Genomic DNA, 16,177 nt, shown 5'->3' with positions numbered 1-16,177 from the left:
AAAGCTTCCGCGAGGTGAGGCTCCGGCTCCAAGGGGCCGGATTTCCGTGTTTTCCCGGAAGTCTCTGTCCGGGTGCGCGCGTGTCTCTCTCTCCTTTTCGGCCGTTGAATCTCTAGGGGCGCAGGCTGCGGACGTGCGCCGGGCGTCGTCTTGCCGGCCGGACCTTCTTCCCGCGTGGGCGAGCCGCGTCCTCCCTCCGCCGCGCCCTGCCTGGCTTGCTCACTTTCCGGCGCAGGGGCGATGGAGCTGGCGAACGGAGTGGAGCTGCGAGAGCGGCGCCTGGCGGAGCGGGAGCCGGGGCTGGCGGGGGCCGCGTCCCGCGGGCCGCCCCTCTCGGGGACGTCCTACTGGCTGGACTTGTGGCTCATGGCCGCCTTCAACCTGGCGCTCTTCGTCTTCGTCTACCTGCTGCCGTGACGGTAAGGAAAAGGAGACCCTCCCCAAAACCCCTGCATTTCGCATCAAAACACTTCCTCCAAGAGGCTCGAGGCGACTTGCGTCGCCCCGCTGCCCTCCAACGTATCCTCAACAACAGCCCTGCGAGGTAGGATAGGCTGGCCCGAGGGCGAGGTAGGGATTCGAACTCGGGTCCTCCCTCGTCGAAGGCTTCCTTCTACGCCAAATGGCGCGAGGGTCCTTTTTCTAGGGCTCATCCTCAGGCTGGAGGTTAAAACAAAGAGGAGAAGGGGAGCTTGATGCTTAAAGCCAAAGCTTTCCAGTGTAGGAGGAGCTTAGGAGGAGACTGCAAGCTCCTTGGTCGGGTTCTGCTAGCCTAGCAAGACGGTGCTGGGAGGAGGAAATACTTACCTGTGACAAAAGAGGGAGACAGATGTCCAAGGGGGGGGATTAGGGGTGAGCTCGTGTTTTTAAGTTCCTTCTCCAAAATGCCACCCTGCTGTGGTGATAAGGGTTGTGAGAGTTACCTGGGTGAGAGGCAGCTTGCCTGTGGTTGACCCCCTGTTTCAGTTGGGAATTATTGGCATGCATCAAATAGCTTTAAAACACTTTTGGTTGCTAGAGTCTTTAGGCAAGAATTTGGACTCTTAGAAAATAAGAAATCTTCGCGGTGCTGCTACCTCATACCTCATGTTGCGTTTGCTACAGGTTGGGCGTTTTCAGGTTGCGTCCCGCAGCAGCCCGGAAGTAACGGAACTGGTTACTTCTGGGTTTCGCCGCTCAAAATGACGTCATGCGCAGAAGCGGCGAATCGCGACCCATGCAGACGCAGGTTGCATTCTGCTCATGTCTCCAGAGACAATGGAGTGTGCCTCCGGAGGGTGAAGTTGAACCTCTGCATTAGCAGCCCCAAAGTGACCTTCCCAGGGTGCAAGCCTAGGAGGTGGGCTGTATGGAGGTCCTGGGCTGCCCAGATGGCAAGACTCCTTGATCTCATTGATATGATCCAAAGGAAAGCAGAGCAACATGTTTGGCACCAGCTTGGCTGCAGTAATTGCTGGGAGGAGGCGTACAAGGCGCCATCCAACCGCTTTAAGGGACTCCACTCTGGATTTGAGTAGGTTTACTTCCTCAGCGGGTGGCGCTGTGGGTAAAAGCCTCAGTGCCTAGGGCTTGCCGATCGAAAGGTTGGCGGTTCGAATCCCCGCGGCGGGGTGCGCTCCCGTTGTTCGGTCCCAGTGCCTGCCAACCTAGCAGTTCGAAAGCACCTCCGAGTGCAAGTAGATAAATAGGGACCGCTTACTAGCGGGAAGGTAAACGGCGTTTCCGTGTGCGGCTCTGGCTCGCCAGAGCAGCGATGTCACGCTGGCCACGTGACCCGGAAGTGTCTGCGGACAGCGCTGGCCCTCGGCCTCTTGAGTGAGATGGGCTCACAACCCTAGGGTCTGTCAAGACTGGCCCGTACGGGCAGGGGTACCTTTACCTTTACCTTTACCTTACTTCCTCAGCTTTTCTTCTCTCCAAGATCTCCTGGAAGGCAACAGAAGTTTAGGATGGGTTTTCCTTCTTTTGAAGTTGAGCCCATCTCTTCCTTACCTCCCTCTACAGCTCCTGCCAAGACCACTTTCTAGTTCAGGGGTCAGCAACCTTTTTCAGCCGTGGGCCGGTCCACCGTCCCTCAGACCATGTGGTGGGATGGACTATATTTTGAAGAAAAAATGAACGAATTCCTATGCCCCACAAATAACCCAGAGATGCATTTTAAATAAAAGGACATATTCTACTCATGTAAAACACACTTATTCCTGGACCGTCTGCGGGCCGGATTGAGAAGGTGATTGGGCGGTATCCACCCCCCCCCCCCGGTCTTAGGTTGTCTACCCCTGTTATAGTTTAACCAGCCAGTTGAAGCCATTTCCCCAGGTGTGGCCACTGTTGCATACTGAAAGCTTCTAGGTTCCATAGGTGAGAGCTGAGTGCAGTGTGGGGACCAAAGGTGGACATACTACCGCTGAAGGAGTACCACCAGCGGCACTACCCCTCCCCGAACACCTTTATACGCAGAGTAAAAAATCAAGATATTAGTTTATTCTAATAGCCCTTTACCAGAACAATATAAAGCAAAGCATTAAAACAGTCGGAAACAAATTACACTCACAACTAGAGTGGGGCCTAAATTGCAACTTAACCATTCCTTTGGTGTGTATGTATAAAAGGTTTAAAAAGTGGGAGAGGGGGAGCTGAAAATATGTAAAATGCTGGTTAGGACCATAAGATTCACACATTTTGGCCAATTACAGCTCAAGAGAATTCAAAATGACTGGATAAGATCCATTATATTTTGCTTAAAAAATTTTGGGAGCGTCATTGAAAAGATGTGGGAAAAGTCTTACCCTTTAGATTTTGCTTTAAAATAGAAGTGTTCATAGAGGTGTCATCTGTCTTCTACGTGTTATTCACCAAAATTTTATGAATATAGGAAAGTTATTAACCACTAGTGGGAAGTGCCCAGGAATTTTCAGAATCCAGAAAATATTGAGATTTTTAAATGGATAGTGTCATTTGTGAATTTTGCTCCGTCCTGCTGAAGATCAGGTGAAATAATGCTGAAGTCACATTTTGGTCAGCCTCCTTGACTCAAAATGGAACCTGGCATCCAGACGTTTGTGAGGGCCCCCTCCCCCATTTGGGTGGCTCTCATGCCAGCCTTAGGGACAATACCTCAAGAGGCAGCCAAACCCATAGAAAACAAATCGTTTCCCAAAATACATAGCAGGTGATGGTTGTTGGTAATGAATAACTTTCACTATTCTAAGGCAGCCCACTCGTCTATCTAACTAGGTGACAGCAAGCAACTCCCCAGGGTTTTATGCAGGAGTCTTTTTCCAGCCCTTTCTGGAGATACCAAGGATTGGACCTAGAACCTTCTTCAAGTAGAGCATGTCCTTTACCACTGAACTCCCTGTTAGCTTCTGTTTTGCCACTGAGCAGTTGCGTGGAGTCACAGGACTCTGTTTACATTCCTGGGATTCCATACTATTGGAAGTCTCACAGGAGAGGAGACGGGATGTGACGTTAGTGGTTTCCTGTTTCCTTTGTTCAGTTGCTCTCTGCTTTCATGGAGAGAGGATGTCTTTTCTGTCTGCGTAGCTTAGAAATACAACTCTTTGCAATGTAGCCATAAATCTCATCACTTTCGCATGCTGCTGGAAACTCTGCTTAATGGAATGTGCCTGAGGCCTCATCTAAGGCTCGGGTCGTTAATTATTCGTCGGAGGCGATTCTGAAGGCTCGGCCGGAGGAAAATGAGGCTTTATCAGCTTGGCCGAGTGGAAATTCCGATTATAAGGCAGCTCACTTGTCTATCTAACTAGGTGACAGCAAGCAACTCTCCAGGGTTTTATGCAAGAGTCTTTTTCCAGTCTTATCTGGCGATACCAAGGATTGAAGCTGGAACCTTCTTCAAGTAGAGCATGTCCTTTACCACCGAACTCTCCCCCCCCCCGTTTTTTTACAGTTGTGTAAAAAGAAAAAAGAAAGAAAGTCCAAAGTGTGTACTACTCAAACATTCTCACAATGTGAGAAAGCAGCTTGGCAAATGCAACATTTTTGATGTGAAATAAAAGTGAAGAGGGGGAAAGAAAGAAAGATAACTCAAATCCAAAGTGGGTACTTTTTATTATTCCAGTGTGTTGCTATCATGCCTGCATCGACAAATCCAAAAAACATAAAAGTTGAAGTGCAAAGTTTTCTCAAACATTTTAACTGTTCGTAAAACCTAGTTATTATCTTCCTCAAGGACAGCTTGGTTGTTGCAATACATATGCAGAGGCCAAATATTGTTTCTATTGCATCGGTTGGACATGGTTGTCTGGCATGCTGTCAGTTGGACTGGGCTCAACATCAAGGTGGGAGGTGATACCCAACTTTGTCCAGCATCACATTAGTATCGTCCTATAATTGATGCTGCTGTGGTGTCCATCAGTGGATGCCAAAGGTGTAAGAATAGGCTGAAAGCACGCACGGCCGTTTAGAGAGACATTACTATGGTTGGAGGAGTTTCACATATGTGTTCTATTAAGTACCGCAGTCAAACATTTTGCTGATGCTGAGATTAGATTGGATCTGGAGCTTTTGCAATAAATGTAATAATGGCATACTGACAATGCAATAGAGCCGACTTGGTAAGTGATTTTGCTGATTGTGGCAAATGTACAGGCTTGCCCAGAATTTCATGTAATGTTTTCAGGATCTGGAGAAACGGCATACAACAGAACTCTTACAATGTCTTGAAGTTGTTGTTTTTTAATATGTCACCTGTGGTTTTGAGAACACAGAGGTAGTCAAAACACGTGCAGCAAAATTGTATCAACTGCCACCTTGCCAAAACTAACTTCAGCAGTTTATTAATGTGCTAATTACCAAACAGGAGTTTGGTAATTAGCACATTAATTAACAGGAGTGCCTGGCGTGCTCTGGTCCATGGGGTCACGAAGAGTCGGACACAATTAAACAACAATTGCCAAACCTGGGCTTGGAAAAACTGCTTGTTCCCATTTGTGCACGTTCACAGCAGTGTTAAGAAACCCCACAGGCACCAGTCACATTATGTGATTAGCACAGATCCAATTGTGCCCACATGGAAATCTCTGGATGCCAAGTTGGCAACTGACATCTCTATCTAGCTGGCTCCTGTACCTTTCTTAAGCAGATAAACAAAGCAGCTCATTTATAGGCAATAAATTTATAAATTTATACGCAATAAATAAACAGAGCAGCTCATTTATTGCCTGTATATCACACCTTGTTCTCCAATGAGTACATGGTTCACCCCCCCCCCCTTTAATCCCTACAGCGACCTGTGAGGTATGGTTAAGGCAGGCATGGCGAAACTTGGCCTTCCAGCTGTTTGGGGACTACAACTCCCATCATCCCTGACCACTGGTCCTGTTAGGGATGATGGGAGTTGTAGTCCCAAAACAGCTGGAGGGCCAAGTTTCGCCATGCCTGGGCTAAGATGCTGTGACTGGCTCAAGGTCACCCAGTGAGCTTCATGACTGAGCTTTGATTTGAACTTTGAACTGCCAGGTCCTAGACCGACACTCTAACCACTATATCACAACAGATTCCTACAGTACTTCAGCTGTTGGACCCCTATTTATTAGGTAAATGAATATGGGGAAAGCAGAATGTCACTTAGAGAAGGATCTGAAGTATTTTCCTTGAAGCTTCATTTTGCTCTCTTCTGCATTGTTTTATTTGATGTTTTAATGTGTTGCATTGGGATATGTTCTTTAAAATCTAAAGTGGTATAGAAATGAAATGAATAATAAGAATTTTCAGGGGGTGGAAATGCCACCTAAACACCCCATTGTGCAGACCATAAACTAGGTTTAAGGAGCTGTTTGGCATTAGCTTATACAGTGGTACCTTAGGTTAAGTACTTAATTCGTTCTGGAGGTCTGTACTTAACCTCAAACTGTTCTTAACCTGAAGTACCACTTTAGCTAATGGGGCCTCCCTCTGCTGCTGCACCGCCGGAGCACGATTTCTGTTCTCATCCTGAAGCAAAGTTCTTAACCCGAGGTACTATTTCTGGGTTACATACCTGAAACGTATGTAACCTGAGGTAGCACTGTATATGTATACCCGAGTTTCTAACACTAATTCAGTCTTGATGGTTATGGATGGAAAACAATACAGTTGTACCTTGGAAGTCGAACGGAATCTGTTTCGGAAGTCCCTTCGACTTCCATAACTTCCAGAAACCTAAGAACCGATTTAAGGGGTGTGCATGGTGAGAAAATCTTTATGCTGGTTGAACTTTCACCTTAGTGCTACATGGACTGCAACCTGTGGTGGGTGTGGGTGTTTTTTGTGTGATTAAAAATGCTTTTATGTCCTGCTGGCAGGCTTTGCAGAGGCATCTGCTTAGCTACAGTGGGAAACAGGGTTCTGGCCTGCTTAGGTCTTTGGTCTGGTCCATTGGGTCTGCTTACATATTCAGTTTGTAGTGGGCACACTGACATACTATATCCTAACTTCAGTTTTCTTCATCCAGCAGGACAACCTGATTCCATGGTAGAAAAGCTATTGTTGCCATTCCTCCAGCAGCATGTCTGTTCGGAACAAAGAGACGTTTGGGAAACTGTTACAGACTGTTCTCTCGAGAAGTGATGCCTGCGACAACTGCATTTGAACTGTTAGCACTCTTTGTTGAGCCTGCCAGACGTGTGGTTTGACCTTCTACTTTTCAACCTGAAATGGATGGAAGTTGTGCCTTATGACAAATGTTACGCTGCTGTTGATGCACTTAAAGGTTTTCCACTATATTAAAATGGTTCCTTTTATCTATGCATTCACACTTTAAAGAGTAATTTGGAATAGATTGGAAGGTAGATATAACTGTTGATGTGCAGAAGAGTTTAAAAGTCTGTTGTGCAGATGGTTAAGGGTAAGCTGATATCCCTTTTATTGGGCATTATGGCCAATTCCAACAGCCAAACTGAATTAGATAGGACAGCTGTGTTTGTCCTTTGCATTGACTGGCCTGTGTGGGTTCAGAGTTTCAGAACATAACATGTGCATGCCGGAAGGTAATCACAGTGCCTTCCTAGCCTCTTATCACACATTGAGCAGTGTCTCTTTAAAAACACTTTGTTCTCAGTGTTGCGTAAGAGCTGTCACATGGAAGAGGGAGCAATCTTGTTTTCTCCTGCTCTGGAGGGTAGGTCTCGAACCAATGGCTTCAAGTCGCAAGAAACGAGATTCCGGCTGAACATTCAGAAAAACTTTCTGACAGTAAGAGCAGTGGAACAGACTCCCACAAGAGGTGGTGGTGGTGGACTCTGCTTCATTAGAGGTTTTAAAACAGAGGTTGGATGGCCATCTGTCATGGATACATTAGCTGAGATTCCTGCATTACAGGGGGGGTTGGACTAGATGACCCTTGGGTACCCTCCCAAGATTCTGTGATTCTATGCTATGAAAGGAGTGGTTGAGAAGAAGGGAAAAACCATTCAAAAATGGAGGGGTGGGCAGGGAATGAAGGTGTGTCTCTCTTGCCATACAATATGAACAGGGTATGAACTAACATTGCTGCCACCAATGTGGGCCCCAGTATCACTGTGCATGGTAGTTACAGTATATGCTTATACAAATCCATTCTGAAAGTCCGTTTGGCTTCCAAAAATAGTTCACAAACCAGAACAGTCACTTCCAAGTTTGCAGTGTTCGGGAGCCAAAACGTTTGGGAACTAAACTATTCCAAAACCAAGGTACGACTGTATGTATTGAAAATCTGAAACTAGAGCACATAAGAAAATTGGTATTTAAAAGGTCAATCACTTTTATGCTAGTCTGGTTATAGCCCCACAGCTCTTGTTCCACTTAAGTGTGTACAGAGCTGCAGCCTTAACAAAGAGGAGACCACACTAAATGAGTTTGGACTTAATCCTGAACTTGACCCGTGTCAAATATGTTTCACATCAAGGAATTCATTTCATTTCAGCCTTTGTACAGCACAGGCAGCTGCACCCTTCCAGATTTTGCTAAATTCCCAATTCCCAGCAGCAGCTGGAGGACCACAGGTTAGCCACCTGTTTACAGGAACACAAGTCTCACAAAACCCTGCAAGGTTAATTCTTAGATGCAATGAAAAATGCAATAGAGCAGAAGGAAGTCACGAAAACAGATTTTCTACCAGCTAGCTTGCTCATTTGACACAAAGGTTAACAATCCCAGTGTGAGAAGTCTTTCAGTGGTAAGCAACATTATATCCCTTTTCTTGAAAATAACATTTATCAACAGTAAAACACAAACCTCGCTAGGAACAAACACACATACAATTGAAGTAGATAAACACTCTGTAGGGTAACTCCATTTTTATCTGACAGTTGAATGGGCAGAAAAATGCAATTTTGGATTAAAATTTTCTAGACAATGAAAATATTTTTACAAGACATGTTAAATGCATTTAACATTACAAAAGTCATACAAATCTATAATCTGAAGGGAACAATTATAAAAATAGGCACCCTGGAGAAGTCAAAAATCAATGTATGCACATTTGCTAGCAAATATTCATCTACTAAGAGTGCACGGTCAGTTAAAATTGACCATCTGTTATGACAGAAGCATTATCTGGTAGCCACAGATCTGTACAAAAGTTTGTCTACAAAGACTGAAAACGAAGAAACATCTAAGTTTCTTTAAAGGACATGTACACTTCAGAAAGTATGACGCTACTCAACTTTCTTACAAACAGAATACATTTGTTGACTGTGCCCACAAGCACGTTAGAAACAAATTTACAAATTAACATTTCTCGTTTGTAAAGTGACACTTTGCTATGCACATTTTTAAAATGTAGTAACGCTCTTACAGTAGGTCATTCACATTTGTTAGTCTTTACATAAATACTGCAAATTCAAATACATTTCAGTAAGAGCTTTCAACTGTACACTTAAGATTCCAGTACTTGTCACAATGCCACTTCTGCCCATGAAGGCTTTACAACAACATCGCATGTTATTTGTCTATAAGGAATGAGAGAGAAAAGTTTGTTTACTTATTTTAAAAACCCTCAAGTACTGTATTAGAAACAGGAACTTTACACAACTGCTTTTAGATGAAATTCCTTCTGTCCTAAATGAAGGGAAAAGGTTTGGTTTCACTTGCAGTTCTAAGTGTTGTGTGTGTTATATGTACAAGCTTGCAGCAGCACTACTGATAGAAGCAGCAAAGGAGGCAAGAAGATGTGGAGCAACTGCTGAAGGATATTTGGTCTGGTGCATACATACTGGTAAGCAACAAATCTTAGGTTATGTTTATGGTTAAGACACTTAACGTAAACATAAGAGGTCTGTTCAGACATTACATGGCCTCCAAATCTAGACTAGGCATGACCGAAGATCCCAGATTCAAATAAATGTGAAATTTCACAATGCAGACATTACTTTATGCCAACAATGATGAAGCATGCAAGTCCTCAAACAAAGCAATGTCTTGAATAGACCCAAAGTCTTGGGCAGCTATGCTATGATTGTCACAATTTGGTTAAAAGCACAAACATATTCTGGATTTAATCCAAGTACAGTGCAAGCATTATGGAGCGTTTGAAAAATATATTAACTATCACTACGATTAAAGCTAAAAGGCATTTACATTTTCTCTCCCAGCAATCATCTTGAAGGCCTTATTTATTCAAAACACTTACAAAAAGTGAATTAAAGGGTTTTATCCAGTAAAGTTGTCCCGTCCATGCAAGGACTTATGCTTAAGCATCTTGAGACAGTTGAGGAACCCCCAGAACATATTTAGGAGGCAGCTGAGAGAGGGAGGGGAAGCTCCATAATACAAGTGGAAGTCCTTTAACAAACAGGATCACTTTGCAGGATGCAACCCACAGTCTTTTGCCATAACATTTCCCCTCCTCAAAGATCTGACTGATTCCATGATAGCTCCTGAGGAATATTTTGTTTTGTGCCCCTGCTTGTAGTTTTAAATAAAATGTTTGGAAAGCCAAACAGTATTTTCCATACATGCAGAGATATATAAATAATGTTTTCCAGAGCAAGTTTCAATATAAAAATATATTTATACAATTCATGATATGAAAATCTTTCCTGCAGCACAAAGACAGTCCCAACCAACCCCTAGTACATCCAACTGCTATGCAAAATTTGCAATATTTAAAGTAGGCTGTGTGGAACACCAGCTATTGCTATTTGAAATTCTAGCTACTATTTTATATATTAAAATAAACTCAAAGTCACTTATTAAGGCATTTCAAATACTAAACATCTGATGGACTGACTTCGTTACAAGATATCCAGGGCAACGGAAATAATTGACTCAAGGAACTCAACATACTTTCTGCACAATTTTTCAGATTATATGTACCATTCTGTGCATAGTTCTGATATCAGGATATCCTCCAGCATTTGTAAGATTGCAGTCTAAACTAAAATAGTTTTAAAGTGAGCCTACAACAGCAAGGAAAACCTACAACAGCAAAAAAAATCTTACCAATGCGGCAAGGCGACAGTAGTATTAGAACTACTGTAACTTTTTAGTTAACAGTACCTGAATATAAAGGGAAAGTCAAGACAACACTCCCATTAAATGCACTTTTCACAATCTTGCAAGGGGTTCCAGGTAAGATTCTTAGGTCGGGCCAGTACTTTATAAAGCATCTTCAAAAATACTTATTCTCTGTTTGCTCAGAACTCCTTAACAAGGGTTTGTCTCCAAAGAAAAGCTCACCTCCTTACACTGATAACCACCTATAAACAAGGTGCCACATACCGCGTGCAAAGGTTCTTATCCTGGAAATGATCAATCTACAGGCAGGTAGCTAAATATTGATAGCACAAAGGTATGTAGGCTGGGGGAAAAGGTCAGATGCAGCATGCAACCCATACATTGGCTACCCCTGAACTAACGAAATTCCCTTGGTTTATGTACACTAAGGACAGACCAGTGGCGGAGCTTCATGCTCCGGCACCGGGGGGCAGAAAACAGGCGGGGGCGGGGTGTGCCACCCGTAGGGGTGTGGTGCCCAGCACGGGTGGGGGGGGCAGCCACAACGGCACCACATCGGGATCGTGCTGCTGGGGGTGGTACGCTCTCCCTGCACACTTCTTCCTCCATCAGTAGTACAGAATCAATATGCCATATTGAGGTAGTACAATTCCCAAAGGTCTATCACTTCAGTTTTAACATGAGCTGGTCTGAAAGTGCCTCCATGGGAAAAGAAACTTCCCATACAAACACACAAATCATTCCTTACTGTGAAAACTTTACATAACCAGGGAGCAAAATATTCCAATTGAAACCCAAAGTGACACAAACCCCTAGGAGACTGTACTTGTTACTGCATGTATCCTTTGGCGAAGTTTGTAAGTATGAACACCAAATAAATAATACAACACTGTAACCATAATTCATTAAGCCAGAACAGTAACCGTAATGGGATGGCCTTCCCTACCCACAACCCACCATTCCAAAACCATGAAAGGCTATTCTACATTAGAGATCTTGAACAATTATGCATAAGCATTTCCTGCCTGGAAAAGGGCCTTGGCTCAGTGATAGAGTACATGCTTTGCATGCAAAAGGTCCCAGGTTCAATCCCCAGGTAGGGCTGGGAGAAATTCCTGCCTAAAGCCATGGTGAGCCCCTGACAGTCAGTGCAGACACTACTGAGCTAGATGGACCAATGATCTAACTTGGTATAAGGCAGCATCCTATCTTTCTATGACTGATAAAATGGTGGTTGGTGATTAAAAGATGCATGATTTACATTATGTAATATAAAGAAAGTGCCCTGAAATAGAGATGAGCAACTAATATTAAACACTTGTGAGATCGGAACCCGAAGGAGGTATTTCATAATGATTTCTACTAGTTAGTCCAAGTCATATTAAAAAGGTGCAGCATTCATTAGTTGCAAAAAGCAAACTATTCCTATTTATCAAATGAATGCCAGTTTAAAGGGCATTTCTTGTAGATTCTAATTTTAAAAGTGTAACAATGCTGGCTGAATAATTCTGCATTAGCCTATAATGAGTGCAAATCTTGTTAAAGCACAAGAGTAACAGGTCCAAAAGTATTTGTATCTCTCTTAAACACGCATGCATGTGCAAAACCATCATTCAATAGCTGTAACTTCTAAATGAAGTATAAGTGAGGTACAGAAACCTAAACATTGCAACATGTTGGGGCGCCAAGCATTTATGCTCAATGGTTGCATATTCTACCTATTGCAATATATATTTCCAATGCTGGGTTTATGTCTCTGATCAGTTGTAGGATAATTTGATTCGGAATTACTGTGGTATGAAGTGTTCATCTGTATTCCACTTGGTGGCAAAGGTGTCTCTTTGTTTAACACGCCAGTGTCTGCAAAATACAGCTTGGGTCTCTGGTGGTATTTCATCCTGTATGTATCAGTCATACAGTTGTCAACTGAAAAGTAAGTAGTAAGAGATACAATATCATTGGCATTTGCATCCAGGGAGCTAGCACCTTGTCCTGTGAGGCAAGCTCCCTTATGTATAGGATTATTGGATACAGCCTGCAGATCGTTTACTGATAAACTTGATGGAAAATTCATCTTGGAAGACTCATTTCCGTGAAATGATTTAAGTCTTTCTTCATGTGTAAATGGACTTGCTTCAGGTGCAGTCTTTGAAGTTACTCTTGCAACATGCCTTTCAACACTGGAAGGATTTGTGCCCGGTACTTCTGTTGGTTTTAAATCCACAGCAGATTCATATTCTAATCCATGCAAACCAGTGAGAGCATATTTCTTTGGTGGTAAAGGAGGAGGAAGATTTTGGTAAATCGCTTCTTGTGTGTCATCATCAGTCCTACTACTATACAAATGAAGTTTACGTTCAGCAGGTGCCGCAGATTCAGTATAGGAAGGTTTGGATATATTCTGTTGTAAGAAAAATGCAAGCGCTGGCCTAGGTCTAACTGTCCTTGTATGAGGCAACTGCAAATGGGAAGAGAAAGACTCACTGTTCTGAACCTTTTCAGACATGGTTAAGTTCTCGCCGTTGTAAGAAGCTGAATTATCAGCACTGTGTACTGCTATGTTTGTTTCATCAAGTATCTCTTCAGTGGGCCACTGTGCAGAGCTTTGCTCACTAAGTGCATTGTTCTTCATTTCTCTCTCAGAGTGGTCTTTTAAAGCGGTCTGTAGTGTTAACGAAGGAAAAAGCTTCTTATTGCCATCAGGTATGTCAGTCCTAGAAAACAAAGCATTAAAGAATGAAAACCACTGAACACTTAAAACTGCAACCCAATTGTAGTTGAAGTCAACAAAAGAAGTTTCATGTTATTTCAATTATTCTGGTTGAGCTGCATATTTTGAAGGTTAGGCTAAGCCAGTTTCAACACTACCCAGCATTCAGAATGGACTGCTGATTAAGAGGCAGGACTATATAGTTATCAGTATGGTTGATTATTCATGGCTGAGTCATTAGGGCAGAGTGTGTATTTAAGAAACCCTATCCCAATTCAGCCCTCTTTCTTATCAAACATATGAAAAATTGTCACAACACACTACATCTCAGGAGAATACTGTAGAGAAAGGGAAAATCTTGCCCTACACTACTGATGGTGAGTGGCCTGATCCTCCCCAACAGGGAAGCTGTGGAGAGCACAGTATTTTGCATTATATGGTCTTCACACCACCACATCATGACCACAGACATTTTGCTAATTTTCAAATAATTCAACATCCAGTTGTTTTTCAGGATCTCGGGGAAAAAAGTAAACTATTTTTATTGCACTGTTTTCTATGCATCTGAAGTGACCAACACCAGTTAACAGCTACAGGTATCACATGAAGATAACAGAATTCAAGTTAAAACACAGAAATAAAAAGGATTAACAAAACACCTTCTTCAAATGCTCATCAGAACAATACTGATTTTACCTGGCATCACAAAGAAAGGACGCCACATGCAATTTCTCAGGAAGGCAGTTCCAAAACCCTGGGAGTCACAAAGCTTTATCTGGGTTGCCACCTACTACATCTTATAGCAGACACACAGAGCAAAGCTTAAACTAATTATCATGGCATATTAGTAGATTGGCATAAGAAAAGGAGAGAGATCTTAAAGGCAGTTCCACATAGTACCCCTTACACTAATTTAACTTACGCATTTACAAAAGAACAATGGTGCAAGATTGTCTTTAAGATTTTTAAAGAGGGATGGGTATTCCAGTTGTTGTTGGACTGGAACTATTATCATCTCTGACTTTTGGTCATGACATCTGAAGGAGCAACAGGGGCCCTTAAAACAATCTTGCATTGTTCTTTATGCTCTGAAATCTCAAAAATGTAATTTCAAGGCAATGTTCAGGGATTATTCTAAGCCTTCAACAACTGGCCAAAATAACTAACAAACCTGAAAACCCAGTAGTTGTTATACAATGGCTGTGTTGGCACCACAGTGCTAAGCCATCCTGTGTACACAGTCCAAGTACTCCCACTTCACCTCCTTTCAGATGTGTGGGTAAACAAACCATGACAACTAGGTTAGTGGGATGTCCAAATCCCAGACTGTGGTTTGTTTTGCCTTAACAAACCATGACTGCAAGGTCAACAAGCCATGGTTTAGGCTGACATAGTGATAGTGAGGGGTGAAGTGAAGTCAGAGTGCTTGGACTGTGTATACAAGCATGTAGCTCATGCACAGTATGACTTACCAAAGCACATTTTATGATTTGGTGTTACATGAGAACACTGCCAATTTGTAGAAATGAGGATCTTGGATATCAGCAAAAATTCTTTTAAAAATATGAAAGTTATAAATGAAAATTTAAAACATTTTTTACAAAATAATGAACTTGTTTTTTCTACAATAGCTGCTTTAGACTACATAATTGCATAGTTAAAGGTTACCTTTGCATATGCAGATGAGGTGTTGAAGGTAGATTATGAGATCTATAGTTCATATGAGTATTAACCTGGTCTTTCTTCAAGGCTGCAAAACAGTGTTGTTGTTTACCTTAAGCACATTATGATGGTTTTTTTTTTAATATGCACAGGAAATATCAGCAATACCAGTAACGAGAAAAAATCTTGTGAACTTAACATTTGCTTTCTAAATTAAAAAAATCCCACTCTTGAAATCCCATGGTAAACGTAAATAAAGCATGAGGCATGCCTAGGATTCTTTTTAAGTACAAGGAGAATCAGCCAAATGTAATACCTTAATGCCACCCTTCTCCCGTAATGCCTGAAAAGGACGGCAGTCTAATATTTCAGCTGGAGATATTAAAGCAGGAGCTTGCAGTTGACATCAATGCATAAAAATTCTATCATCTGTAACTGGACATCTGCCCTTTGATATTGGTGCACTGTATACTTTCAGGCAGCACGCCAAGACAACATGATTTGAATATGTTTTATAGAAGTACATAATTTTCTTGCTGATCATTTGCTTTTTTCTGCTTTTTAACCGTTGTTTTTATTTTGAGCATTAGCTACCTTCAGGACAAGGTTTGGTTTGAAGGTGTGGGATACAAATACTTTTATAAATAAATCTGCAATGCACTTAGGAATTTACAAGATATAAAACTTATCAATAGAATATAGAAGCCATACTGACAACCTTATTTTAAGATTTGATGTATTCACAAGTAAGTTATCAGAGAGAGGCATGTTACCAGTTTTTTTTTGTCAGTCAAGCATAATGCTGTACTGGTACCAAAGATAGATACACCTGAACAAATTATTAAGGTGCCAAATACAATTAAGTCATCCTGAAGCATAATGTTTTGAAAACATTTTCTGCATAGATTTCCATGTGAATATATTTAAGCTTCCAATAATGCACTACTGACAAATTAGCTACAAACATAAATGGTTAAGTTGTCCATGCAAAATCTTTTGAGGTTTCAGAGTTACTTTACTTGATTGCTCTTTGTTACCATGCAGTTGCATGTACTGTACGTAAGATGGCAGCAAATGCTTACAAGAGAGGACTCCTATATAATATCACTATGGCAAGTGTTCAATCAAAGCTGCTCACTGACACCCAGAGGCTTGTGCCTTCAGAATTCCAGCTAATTTAAAAATAGATGTGTTATTTTTCTCTTCTGCTGACATGAAGATCCATGCATGGTTAAAACCAGAGACAGTCCGGTAGGAATTTTGGCTCTAGGTTCTAGTCAAACTAAATATGGCAGATGTTAGGCTTGCATAGCAGAGGTTTCACCATTATCAATGAAGCACAAATAGTTTAGCAGTAATAGAAGG

At 42.3% G+C, this 16,177-nt stretch overlaps 1 protein-coding gene and 1 long non-coding RNA gene across 2 annotated transcripts in view; one reads left to right on the top strand and one right to left on the bottom strand.

Annotated features, from left to right (window-relative positions):
• Window positions 1-156: 156 nt before the first annotated feature.
• Window positions 157-6,746, top strand: LOC114604329 (uncharacterized). Its single transcript, XR_003708279.2, has 2 exons — window positions 157-419; window positions 6,458-6,746. It is a non-coding gene; the product is annotated as an uncharacterized LOC114604329 (long non-coding RNA).
• A 1,503-nt stretch (window positions 6,747-8,249) lies between these two features.
• The window catches only part of USP53 (ubiquitin specific peptidase 53), a 30,118-nt gene continuing 22,190 nt past the window's right edge, over window positions 8,250-16,177 (bottom strand). The window contains exons 15-16 of the mRNA XM_028743391.2: window positions 14,819-14,900; window positions 8,250-13,154 (exon numbers count right to left, since the gene is read on the bottom strand). Coding sequence (XP_028599224.2) covers window positions 12,155-13,154; window positions 14,819-14,900 — 1,082 coding nt within the window. The 3' untranslated portion in view covers window positions 8,250-12,154. The remainder of the gene's footprint in view (window positions 13,155-14,818; window positions 14,901-16,177) is intronic.

The sequence above is a fragment of the Podarcis muralis genome, chromosome 9, assembly GCF_964188315.1.
Source record: "Podarcis muralis chromosome 9, rPodMur119.hap1.1, whole genome shotgun sequence".
Taxonomy (NCBI): Eukaryota; Metazoa; Chordata; class Lepidosauria; order Squamata; family Lacertidae; genus Podarcis; species Podarcis muralis.
This window is presented reverse-complemented; position numbering and strand designations above follow the sequence as displayed.